The 13,303-nt window shown below is 37.8% G+C and overlaps 1 protein-coding gene and 1 long non-coding RNA gene across 2 annotated transcripts; both read left to right on the forward strand.

Annotated features, from left to right (window-relative positions):
- Positions 1–3,363: 3,363 nt before the first annotated feature.
- Positions 3,364–5,578, forward strand: LOC144639149 (uncharacterized). Its single transcript, XR_013568067.1, has 3 exons — positions 3,364–3,388; positions 4,362–4,571; positions 5,238–5,578. It is a non-coding gene; the product is annotated as an uncharacterized LOC144639149 (long non-coding RNA).
- A 1,606-nt stretch (positions 5,579–7,184) lies between these two features.
- On the forward strand, positions 7,185–13,177 carry LOC144637890 (uncharacterized). The gene is made up of 3 exons (XM_078496980.1): positions 7,185–7,289; positions 12,088–12,335; positions 12,820–13,177. Exons 2-3 carry the CDS (start codon positions 12,111–12,113, stop codon positions 12,913–12,915), a joined length of 321 nt encoding a protein of 106 aa, XP_078353106.1. The 5' UTR covers positions 7,185–7,289; positions 12,088–12,110; the 3' UTR covers positions 12,916–13,177.
- The last annotated feature ends 126 nt before the right edge of the window (positions 13,178–13,303 follow it).

Here is a 13,303-nt window from a genome sequence, read left to right on the forward strand (position 1 = left end):
ACAGGACAGGGGGGCCCCGAACACAAGAGAAGGAAGAGCGACAGAGAGACACAGAAAGCCAAGAGAGAAAAATATGAGGGGGCGAGGGGCGGTTACAATGGCGAGCCGATAGGCGAGCCATTGTAAATGCCCATACAGATCTCCCGCGAATATTTTATTCTACTTGTGAAATGAAAACAATAAAAAGAATGCATAGTACTGTTATGCGAATCAGTAGAGATCTGTATCAAAAGTTAATGAATACTAATTAGCTGAGCAGGAGTTTGTATCAAAAGTTAATTCTATTGTTTGATTTGTATTGGGGTTTACAATTGTGTACATGTGATCTGAATACTGTGCTGGGAGTGGTTTGCACCCTCATGAATTATTAATGAATTTTACAACGACTGTTGAAGCTACACAGAAGTAATCCTGATTTTAATGACACTACTACCAATGCCCCCCTCTCCCCCATCACAAAAAACACCACAACTTATAAACACTTTTACTTTCCTGACATTACTTTTTCATTCGTAGCATACAGAAAAACCCGTTTGAGCTCAAAATGAAGAGAAATACCTTCAATGAACCATTCAGGCGATCTTAGTGATTCTTGAAGGACAGTAACCAACGGGAAGCGTTTAATCGACAATTCCAGCGAAGTCGGCGACAGTACTCGATAACAGAAAAAAATCAACAACATACTGTTGCTGGTTATTCGCTTTGTTCGCGGCTAATTACAGCCATCTTAGATTCTATATATTTACTCTCTGACCCGTTTTAATTTTGGATATATTTTGTGGCTGCCTTTGAATTGAAGGCGATTTTTATTGTTGTTCCTTGCCAAAAAGAAAAAGAAATGACTGGCTTTATTGGGGCATATCTCTATCAGGGAAAAAAACTTTTTGAAGTAAAGATACTTGTTTTGTTTCCGCGGTTGGGATAGGACCCGGCTGTATATTCACAGCAGAAATCCATAAGTACAGATGAAAGAGCAGCCAATATTATTTATACTTACATGAAGAAATGACTGAAAAATTTGGCAGTCCACGTCGAATGAATAACTGTGACTTCTCATACGAAGTAAAACACGTGACTAAAAACTCCAATAAGGAAAACTGACAAGGAAGCTTCTTCCGATACCGATTCAATTTACTATGACTTTTCCTTAGCGGTTCTATAACAATGTGACAGACCTCAATCCTTTAATCTTCCCAGTCATGGCTTGCCGGAATAACTGGCTTAAAAATGAAAAGACCCCAACCTAGCTGCATCCTTCAACAAAATAAGACGCTTATTTCATAATAGGGCGATAAATCAAACCACTAGAGTAGTTGTCACAAGGAAAGACGCTTCCGCAAAAGGCACTGCTTGTGGGCGTATTTGACGATAAGATGTCGCCACATTTTAGCCGGTTAATTAAGGGGGAAATGTGGTGAGATACGTATGCGTGATTTTGCTGTCAGTAGTTTTCGTTGACATTATATTTTAGTGGAAATAATTGGTATGATTTCAGTAGTGTTTCCTTTTTTGCTCAATTCTAATCCACGAGTCTACTCTCAGTGTACGTTTTGTGTTTTTCACCCTACATTGAGTCCTGGCACTCGTGTCTTTTTACACTGATACAACAACAAAGTTTGAACTTTTGAAATAATAACATTAAATTAAATAGTAGTTGAGAACATTTGACTTGTTTTAAATGTCCATGAGCGGGTCTACCGTTATTAAGTGATTTGTCAACCTAGACAGCGAATAAAATATTCCCATCCCCCCGCGCAATTCATGTCTTGATAGCAATTGAAGTTGACATTTCGTAATCCCAAGCGGTTATATGTGATCCATGCGTTTTGTATAAATATCCATTACAATTAACAATACTATTCGGAGATAATTTAACTTTTGCATAAAATTGAAATTGATTGGCCATCTTTGCTTAAAGGGTGTCATTTCCTCATTTTAGTTAAGTCCAGATGTTTAAAAAATCGTTAACTACAATTAAAATGGTATTTCAATCGTGGAAATGAGTTTTTCGGAGACTGAACCTTCGCATTGATGTATAAAAAGAACCTCCTAAACTTGATATGTAAGATACACTGAATTTAGCAACCGTATTATTTTAATTAGTAAATATAAACGTTCACTTTCAAAACAAACGGCTTTCTTTTGTTGCATAAAACACAGTGATAGCTACAATCATTCAGTTAGGAGTTGTCGGAACACTTCAGATTTAAACACGTTTACCATTTCAAAATTGTTGCAAAACGTTGAGACGTTTTCAACTGAAACAAAAAAATGTATAATTTTCAACACTGGAAAGAAAAGAAAGGGAACTGACATGTTAGAAGTCGTATAAAATTTCGTAATAACACTGTCTTGGATAATACTGAGCGCAAAAAGTCTGCTTCATTTGACAAAATTAATTTGGGATATCAGTGTCCATAACGATTCATGAATCGTAGCTTCTATTTAGGACCATATTCATTGTTCATTCCGGTTCGTTTTTCTGTGGTAAGTATTCTCTTATTTCTGTTTTAGTGTAAAACGTTTAAATAATTATTCAGTTTTTGTGTTCGAATTGAAGCCAATGTGCAACTCACCACACTGAGTCTGCATTCAATGTAAATTTCCCCCCAAACACCAATCTTACAGTCTCGTTCTTGCTACATGAGCCACATTAATTAAAAAAACTGTGGCATTTTTGTTCGCTTTTGAAAATTAAGCGGTCCATGATCGCCCCGATCGTCCTGTCGATCTGCGTGATCGAGGCGATCGAAGCGATGGAGCGAGAGGGCCTGACGCCCCGATCGTCGGCAAGGCCGACGCTGCCCACATGAATCGATCCGACGACGACGTGTGCACTCTGAACGCGGCAGCCCGATGCAGGCACGTGGCCCCATCTCAATGCCGACGGCGAGAAGGGGAGGCCCGCGAGCGGGCTGGCACCATGGGACAGTTTGGAGCTCGATCCCCCGGGCAGAGCCAAATCGTCGCGACGCCGGGCGCGACCGACGCCCGGAAGAACGGGGCGACGAAGCGACGCGACGCCCCGATCGTCGCAGACGTCCTGATGCGACGCCCCGACGCGCCGAAGCGAAGAGGCGACAGAGACGATCGGGGCGATCATATGAGAACCAGCCTTAAACGAGCTTTTTTCTTGATTGCAAGCAGTGCTATCATTATGTTAAATCTTGAATTGCGTCTTATCTGCAGATAAAAAACGGGTTCGCTTTCATGTGTACTGACTGAATAAACCGCCAAACATTTTATTATTTATCCTAAGATCTAAAGCGCAGGAAATACGAGCGTTTATCTTTTAAATTGCGCTATTTCCCCATGGTTATAAATTCGCCAAAAACGGCAAAGAATAAATGAAAATATATCCGCCGTGAGGGTTTGTTTCGATTAGCAGGTTTGAGGCTTCTTTTTCATTCTTATTACAACGAGGGACTGTTAGAGATCTCTAAAATTAATATGTATATCCAAAATTACCTTTGCTAAAGACCGCATTATTCTAAGATGGGTACCGAACTAATGCCTCGTCGATTTGACCAGTTAAGCTTTAACCATAGAGAGAAAGTTTAATAATTTCCTTTATGCCCAGACCTGGATTTTGATGTTGTTTTAGCGCACTCTATTGAAATGGAAGAAAATAGCGTTCACTTTGTTTCACGTTGTAAAAAAAGAAACATCTCTCAATAATCTTTTACTGTACTAGAATATTCGACCAGAAGTGGACAATACAAAGGTTATTGTTTCCTACTGCTTTATCTGCAACACAGGCAGATCATTCTATCTCAAGTGATCTGCGGTTAGGCTTTCTTTTTTTCATGCACAACACGTGTTAATTGATGCGTATGGAGACCTTTTTTGATAGGTATATTTGAGGGAAGGGATTACCAATTTGAAATAAAAACACTACAGAAAATCGAGGAGTGTTCGTCAACATTCACTGCTTCTAGGCCTAACTACATATAAGTCCTTGAGACTCTTATTTTTGTATACACTCGTGGTTTTAAATTATTATAATGCCCATGCATGTAAAAATCCATTTTTTTAAAAAAAAGACCTTTTGGCAGAAGCAGTCGTATAAGACAGCCGTTGTCCAATTGCAGCAATTGGTCATTCTTAGTCTTCACAGTTTTACAAAGTGCAAATCCGTGAAAGTCCCGTTTTTGTGTCACTACATTTTCATTTTGTTTTGTTTGTTTCTATTTCATATTATTTTAAAAGAATAATATCGTGGATTGACTTTTAGGAGAACCCATACAATCTGATAAGACTTGACGATGTGTTATGTTGTGGTAGTTATACTCTTCGCATTTCTATTATAAAGCGCTACTCTTCTTTTCGTATCAGTATATGTTTTATTCTTTGCTTCACAGGAGAAGCCATGCCATCGGCTAAAACTTCGCACGTTATCTTAGTCGTTTTCGTCGCAGTACTTTGCGTTCTCAGTCTATCTGGAGAAGCATTTTTACGAGAAGGAAGAACTATGGACCAAAAACCTTTCCTAAAAAAGAAAGCTTTGCCAAGAAGAAGCCGAAGTAGCATAAACCAAGGAAGAAATGGATACGAAACAGATCTATTAAGGGGTAAGTGTAAATGCAACTACTACGCGTTTGCGGCTAGGGGACCTTTGGGAACTGTCGTTTTCCTGATTGAGCCCGCGAAATTCATGTGGCGCGTGCGCAACCGACCGTAAACTTGTCCCCATGGTCTTCTCCGCGACGTTTTTCAGAATGGCGCTCGTCGGGCCGTCCCACTCACCATTTTGAAAATCGAAGAAGAGCCGTTGGCATGCCCGTCAATTCTATTGATCAGAAACCAATTGGGATAAAATATTGGATCGATGAAACGTATATATACGTAGCCATGAATACAACCACACAATTTTGACGACAAATCTATAGCTTTCAAATTTAACAAAGCTCTGAGGTCATGAGATTGGCCGTTTTCACACTAGAAGACGGTCAAATCATCTAGACGGACAAGTCGTCTGACGATTTGTTCGTCTAGTGTTAAATTTAAGACGGCTTTTAGACGACTTGTCCGTCTAGACGATCAAGTCATCCTCAAAAAATCGTCTATCCAGACGGCCAAATCGACGGACAAATTTAGACGACTTGTACGTCCAAAATCGTGTCCGTCCCGTTTTCACCCAAAGACGACTGTCCGTCTCTAGTGTGATAACGGACATTTTAAGTGGCTTTTCGTAAAAAAAGAAAGAAACTAACACGGATTGTACTGTTTCTTTTCAGGTATTGCGAGAAAGATCAAAAGCGAAGAAAGTCGATGACGTACCCTCTCATAAGCATCGCCGAACAAACTGTATCAAATTTTCAGTACTGCTATATTGCAGGGATATAAAATGTCCTTTTGTATGACATAGAATGTCTTTGCATCATCTTATGATACATATGGTAACATTATTTTTGAGAGAATATAAATTATATTAAGAATATGTTTTCGAATGTTGTGACCAGGCATCACGTAGAATTTAAACATTCCTCCTTTTCACTTTTACTTTACGATTAATCAATCAAGAGGCCGCATTGGTTCAAAGAACTTATGCTAAGGCGGTTGCCCTCGTATTCTTAATTAAAAAAGGTTTTCACGTTATAATTTCTTTGTCAATTGCTCCTTGTACCTAATCAAGTGTTGAAACTATACAAATCTGCCAAGTGTTATCGGTTTTTCTTTAAGCAGACCCCGTACACTGTACTGCGCGCGCACCCTTACCTTGTGACCTTACGTACACTCACCCCGCCCCGCCCCGCCCCGCCCCGCCCAGCCCCGTACTTTAATATTCAAAGTGTAGCAGTTATTCCCTCTTTAAAGGTAGAGTATACATGTAGTCCAATTCCCATACTCCAAATACACGTGAAGGTATTATTCTGAACTAGCCACACTAAAGGAAAGATGTCCACCTCATATGTCGTTTATATTTCTTGTGGTCGATGTGTACATCTGCGAGCACATTTCTAATTTCGCTTTCTTAGACATAGAAATAGACGTAGACAAATCTTTATTTATACACGGTTAAAACATCAGTAAAAAATGATAAAGCTGTATGTTATACATTGTTACGTGTTTGCCGTGTGGGTGCCCCTTGAAGAGTAAAGGTCATTGATTCCCTTTCTTAACCTTGCAAGGGTTAATGGTTTACGGGTTTACGTAATTTAGATGGCAGTCCATTCCAAAGAACAGCCCCGGAATAGCCAAAACTGTGTATAAGAGAATTAGTTCTTGGTTTAGGTACTTGCAGGATGTTCTCAGAGTTACGTATAATACTGTAGTAAAAATCACGAGCGGAGAATAGATCTTGCATGTATGGGCATGGGGGCGTTAGTTTGTTTAGTTTTTTACTCTTCCTTCTCTGTGCTTTCTGTTCTGGCAAAACGCAAGACGGTTTAAAAAAAAGAAAGAAAAAACGCGCATGAAAGAATCGAATTGTGGAGCAAGCACCATCATCATAAGTAAGAATTTCGCTTGAAAATATATGTCTCGACTGTTTTTGCCAATTTTTTTTTCAATTGTAGAAATGTTTTTTTCTGGAACCTGTCTTCGTTGTAAAAGAACTTTCGGTTTTTCGTGCAGCTTAATTGTCTCGCAATTTTAAGTCGCGATACAAATTACACTAAACAACTAACACCTATTGTAATATCGCCTTAATAATTCAACATTAATTCAAACTTTAAAAATTTTCAATTGCATGTCCCTTTTCATTATCCAAGGTTCAAAAGGGCCTGATGAAAAAAATACATTTATCAGTTAAGAAATTTTCGTTAATTGTTCAAACACACCGATTATTAACAATAAAACACATGTGCAAGCCGTCTTTAATGTAGAATGCTGCGTTACTTTTTATTAGAATCATTCGTTGTTAATTCTGGCTTTTTTTAAAGTACAAACCATTAATTTTTTTCCAAATGGGGAACAGAAATTCTTAAAGCGAATGTTTAAAAAGAGAAACCGTAAAATTCGTGCGAAACTTTTAATTTGCAAGCGGATGAAAAATACATTAACTTTAAGAAACAATACGTGTACAATACTAGTAGAGACGAATTGTTTCCAAAGTCAGTTATTATCCTCTTTTCAATTGAGTAATTACAAGGTATAGGCAAACAGAAGTGAAATAAATTACAGCTATTTGAAACGCTCCTCGTCAATTAAGGCAAACGGTGATTATTGTTATAAAAGGAAGACGCGAAAAACAATTTGAAAACAGCACTCGCTCGTGTTTTGAACATATCTCTTGTTGCCAAAAGGAAAAAGACTCAAAGCCTAAGCGAAGGAACATTACTTTAAAGGTGAGTGTTATTATTTAAAAGCTATTCAAACTTTGCGAAAAATGTTCGCTCTTTCTTTGTCATCAAAAACTCTGTTTTTACACACCGTTGTCAGATCATGCACAGTGTATATGTACATGTGCCGTTAGCAGTAGAATCTCTTGGAGTTTTCTATTAGAAACCAGCAAGGGCATGCCATCTTTATCAGTTAAAATCAACAGTAAGCTTGAAGGCATAAAAGGTTTGATTACAGCATCGTAGTGCATTTTCCAGGTTTTAAATTGTTTTTCGCTATTGTCTATCGCGACTGTAAAGTTTCCGCTTCTTTAGGCGTAAGTTATGGCAATACATTTAATAACCTGATGATTAATGACACCTTTAAGATGAAGCTAGCTGAGAACATGAGAAAAAATAATGCTATGGCTCATTTTACCCACATAAAAACGTAAAATAAATATTATGCCATGGCATAATAAGCGACTAAGGTAAATGCGTTGGTGGGTTTGTAACAACAAATGAGACAAAGAACTTGGGTGAAAATATTAAAACGTCGATGCAATTTGAAATAGGGTTGAAACTTGACCAAACTCATAAAAGTAAATCACCATCATTTTCAAGTAAAAAGCACAGTGTTTTCGTGTTATGTGTCAATTTGCAGACGTGTTAAGATTCTGAGAAATGATGTCAACTTCATCTTCAACTCCAAAGCATCAACTTTATTCAAATGCAATCTTTACAATTCTTTTAAATAAAACAAAAGGATCACCAGGACAGTTTATTCCAGTAAACACAATGCTGGTGAACTCAACATATTTTTTTCCGCGAACATTAACTTCTAAACCTTTCTCTGTAAAATCCTGTCAAAGGAACGTAGAAATCTTAAATACATGAAAAATGTAATAACCCAGCTGCAGGCCCTTATGTAACGGTAGGCGTACGTAAAACGGGTGAACTCTGAACTTGTGAAAGCGCGACATCTGCGACGAAACTTGCGGGGGGAAATTAGATGCGGGCCCCGTCTACACTAATCCGGATAAATTTGAAAACGCATCTTTTCCTCTGGAAAGGCCAACCATCTACACTAAAACGGCATTTTCTTTTTCGAAAACGGTCTCAAAAGTGGAGAAATTTGAAAACGCCAGAAAGTAGTTGACGTGTGGACGGCGAAAACGGACCATTTCGAATTAAACGCTGACGTCAAATAGTCATGTGATCTCTGTCAAATTTATCCCGATTAATGTGGACGGAAAACATTTTTTTCTTTTTCGAGTCGAAATTTCCGTTCTCAAATTTATCCGGATCAGTGTGTACGGGGCCTCAAACGGGGCACTTACTTTTAATTTATAAGAAAGAGCCGTTGCAGTCTTGGGTGACGGGATCTAACCACGAACTGCATGGACGGACAAAAACAGCAACACTCAGCTTGGTTCCAACAGCAGTTTATTGCTATAATCAAAATGTAATCGAAATGTAATCGAAAAAGCATACTAGTAATAAGTGCAGTGCAATTTTTTATATACGATTTGCATGTGTCTATTGTTAACCGAGTGTAATAAGTGTGTTAACAACAATATGTGAAAAGTAATAACAACAGATCATAAGGTTCTTTGAGGAAAGTGTCGAAAAGCGTAGTCTCTTTCGCAGCCAGAGTTTGGGATGTAACGCAACGCTACCCTAATAAAATTCAAACTTAAAAGTGCTAGTGTTCGTTGCTTGGCAGAGAAAGTTTCAAAAAAAACTCCGAGCACTAAATTAAAACTACCGAACGACATCAACCTATAAATAGCTAATAAATTCTTAGTGTTAACGAGCACTTTTTTCCGCCCGACTGCACCTTTAACAAATTAAGTAACTAGGCATTAATTAAAGAAACTGGATGTGTCAGAAATGTATTCACAGTTAAAATACGATGAGTCAACGCTAGCAACCAACAGGTTCTAAGAGTTCGACGCAAGCTTATTTGGTTAGGTGATCCAAAAGCTAAATTAACTTCTGACAAATTGTTACACTTTGAAGACTTCAAAGTGTAAAAGAAATGCGACACTTGCGGAACTCAAAAGTAATTACGCTAAAGTGATTAACCAAAACGACAGTTATTACTAAAAAAAAAAATTCATTTAGATTTCCACATTCCACTTAACCAACATTGTGGAGCCATCTCTCGAGAAGAATGAGTGGAGTCATGGAAGAAGGGCAAGGGCGAGGGGATCGGCGGCGACAGATCCGACCCCCCGACTGTCGACGTCGTGCGCACCTGAGAGCACCGGGGGGCAAGAAAGAGCTGAGGCGAAACAGGTTAGTATATTTTAGTTATTACTAAAACCGTAGTAGAGGGAGACTGATTATAAAAGTCGGCGGGCTTCAAAGGACTAACTCTGCTAAAACTTACGTCACAAAAACTTCAGAAATAATAAGGAAAAATCTATTTTTATAACGAACGCGTTTTTGCTATCTCGGATACGACATGAACAATACTTGAGTCAACATACTGGTTTTCGGCTAGGCTAACAAGCTGCTGTTGGCTTTTTAAGTGTCTTAAACAACTAAATACGGTTAACCAAAGAAATGAATGAAATACGGCAAATTCTTTCGTGGTAACATTTGTCACATCTTTATCCCTCTCCAGTTATACTATCTGACGTTCAAAATTCAGTCATCTGACAGAATTTAAATTTCACGGCCTTTATAACATCGTTGTTTTTTCCTTTTTGTCATATTTTGCGCAGTGTTTACATCTAAGAATATAGCGAAACAAAATCCTTAAAAAAGAGACAAAAGAAATCTTGTGATGAACAATGAGAATTGTTTGACCATGAAATTTAAACTTATCCGGCCGAACCTTTTAAAGTGAAAAGCTAAACTTTTTTGCAAAATCTTCCACGGTAATTTTCTTGAATACAGCAATAGCACCGATTTTCAGGGTTTTTTTTTCGTGCTGATTTAAAAATCGTTCGTGACAACTCATGATTAATCGTGCATTTCTCTGATACAGCAGTCTTTTAATTTCTCTTTTTAATTCTTTGTTTATACAAATGTTTACGGAATTTGCATCGTTTGAAATTGAAAGCGGAGTAAATTATGTCCCAAGGGGAATAACGTTTGGCTTTTACACATTTTAATTAATAATGCATTTAAAACTAAGCGTTCTTTTAACGATCAAAATTCATATTTCACCAAATTTGTTTCTTGCACTGAGCGAGGCTTATCCGCCAGAAGGTCAATATTTTTTTTCTAAAAAGGTGAGCATACAAAGCGTTCCTTTCTAGTTTCAAGTAATTAGTTGGGTTAAAAAAGTTGTACAAATATTGTACACTTTGAATGGCAACGGTCAAGCAAAATTTGAAATTTAGATTTTTCGGTTAAAGTGAAATTTAATCCTCGAAAATGTCGCTTTTCTACCTCGAACTCTAAATCCAAGTTTGAGAAATGACAAAGTTTTTAAGTAAGAGATAGCTATTTTTTTTTTAGAATGTAAGGTAAGAACCTTTTTTTAATCTTTTTTTTTAACCTTTTTCGGGGCCCCCAACTGACTGTTTCGGTTAATATTCTGTTCGGAAGTGCTTTAATCGCCTACGATTTTCGGATTAAAGTGAACTAAAAAAACTGGAGTTTTCTTTAGCTCAAACCTTCGTGATACAGGGAAAGTAATGCCTCTTGTTTTCGGAGAGAAATGTCGTTTGGGTACAAAAAAGGCCAGCTACGTTTTTCGAAAAGGCAGCAGCAAATCGTAAATTCGGGTAATAATATTCGTTCCCTGAAATTTTCTGAAGTTTCAAAGTTCAGCCAATGCATCGGAACCGATTTATTTTTCTTAGCGTTTAAAAACAAGCCTTTAAATGACACATAAAGGGCACTTAAAACATAAAAACAGTGTTCCGACTCCTGTAGTAGATTTTTCTCGTTGGGTGCTCCTGACTTTTGCGAAACTGTGTTTAAAATTCTTTGACTTCGAAAGGGAATAAATTAGCTGAGAATATTTCAAAGAAAGGTACCATTCTTCAACTCTGTTCGTATCCTAAATGAAGCTCAACTCGTCAGGCAAGCTTTTTTGGTGAAATTGCTAAATGCCCGCTTGTTTCGTGTTTCATTCGAAGAGACAAGGGGGAATTTGCGAGTCGATAATCTAAAGTACAAGGAAGGGTACTCCAAGGGGGGGGGGGGGGGGGGGGGAGGGGAGGTGCCGCTGAGACTCTGAAACCCTTACCCTATAACAGACCATGTTCAGCAGATTCTTCGACCCTATACTAGACTCAACACCGAGTATCCCTACCCTACCCCAGACTTGCTTTTTTAAAAACTGTATCTCAACTAGATCGAAAACTATCTGTCAACAACGGTTCTGCAATGATTTTAGGTCATTTTACTTTTTTACTTTACGTTCAGGAAGGCTTCTTTCTCTTCCGAGTCTCTATTCCTATTGTAATTATTCATACCACGGATCAGTTTCCCGTCAAATGATATCCTATTCTAGACCAAAACTCTTCGATTCCTATACCCTGTCACAGACTAAACCGGCTGCTTGAAAACCATACCCTTCACAGCGGCACATACCTATATAGTTCATATATATATGGGAGTGCCCCCTCCCCCCTGAGAGACGACTCAACATGAAAGTAAAGAAAGGCTTTTATCTGTACTTAATCATAATGCAGCCATAAATTCGGCTGATTCGAAAGAATCAGAAGATGCAGAATGTTTTTTTAAAAAAAATAACTTCGAGCGAGCGAGCAAATGAAACTTTTAATTCGTAATTTCCTATGCGTAATTTTGCCAGCTAGTTAATGTTATTTATTTATTATTTTATTTTTACATTCTTTAGGAATCGTCATATACCAGATAACAATGAACAAGGCTCTCTTTACAGCGTTGGTTGTTGTGCTGATTACTGGGTTGCTTCTTGGACAAGCTTGCTCTATGCTTAGAGCAGGAAGAGACAAAATAGCGATACCAAGAAATAGTGCTAAAAAACAGCTCGAGCTTAAACCTGAAGTTTATCAGCGAGTAAAACCGGTTTACCTCAGAAAAGCAAGCTACAGGCATACAAAGCCTTTGGGGAATACAAACAAGGTAAATTTATAAAAATTTTGTATGGGAATATTTAAACGGTATAGATAAGTAAGTTTTTGTTTTAATTGTACCAGGTGTGTCCAGGGCCCCGTTTCTCGATGGTCGCGAAAAGTTTTCGCAGCCGGAAAGCCATGGCAAAATTTCAAACCTAAAATAATTACAGAGCCGTTTTATTCACATTTTTTTTTATTATGAACTGAGATTCCCTTCGTATAAAGTTCAGTCCTATATATTTCTATGTTTATAAAATACAGATAACTAAAATGGCTTTGTGGGCCCGAAACGTTTCGGGGTCTTTCGAGAAACGATTTTTTTACCAATGATTGGGTATCTGTTTGATACAATTATTGTAGCAGCAACTGATAAAGAATTGCAGTACTGACCCACCAAAGTATAAGAGCTGGAAAATGGCGGGAACCGTAAGTTGTCAGCCTCCTTAAACAGAAACAAACTTGTTTTTATAACTTCATTTGTTTTATTTTAGAAATCAAAAGGGAATGGCCTGAAGTCTGACATCCTGGCTTACAACTGCGATAGACAGAAGAAAAATAAAAATGTAGTGTTCCTCCACCGCTCTTGAATAGAATGAGAACTGGATGTTTGTGTCATTTGTAAACTCATTTTCTCTCAAAACTGAGTTCTAAAAACTAAAGAACTCTTTATTTTGTTTTTATTACTTGATGTAGAAAAATAAATGTGTTCACTGTGTGCATCACCAATTTCTGTTAAGCTTAAGTTGAATAACTGCAATACGGATAAAAATGGCTTGTTTGGAAACTAAACTTTTTACGTTCTGCCTTCCAACATCCATACATTCCTTTTATAACTAGTTCTAAGGAATTGACGGCAGATCAATGCGCTATCCGTAACTAAACAGCGTTATTCTGAGCTTCATTAAGCTTCTTGTTTTAAAATAGTAAGAAATTAAGTCGCACTGAATGTTGTAATCTGTTAATTCTTTGGCCATA

Source organism: Oculina patagonica, chromosome 14 (assembly GCF_052425735.1).
Source record: "Oculina patagonica isolate OP01 chromosome 14, crgOcupat, whole genome shotgun sequence".
NCBI classification, from domain to species: Eukaryota; Metazoa; Cnidaria; class Anthozoa; order Scleractinia; family Oculinidae; genus Oculina; species Oculina patagonica.

What these genes read in the sequence shown, in the direction of transcription:
- LOC144637890 (XM_078496980.1), top strand. Translation starts at nt 12,111, where the DNA reads ATGAACAAGGCTCTCTTTACAGCGTTGGTTGTTGTGCTGATTACTGGG. An exon ending in CTTTGGGGAATACAAACAAG is followed by an intron (nt 12,336 to 12,819) that starts GTAAATTTATAA and finishes GTTTTATTTTAG; the next exon opens with AAATCAAAAGGGAATGGCCT.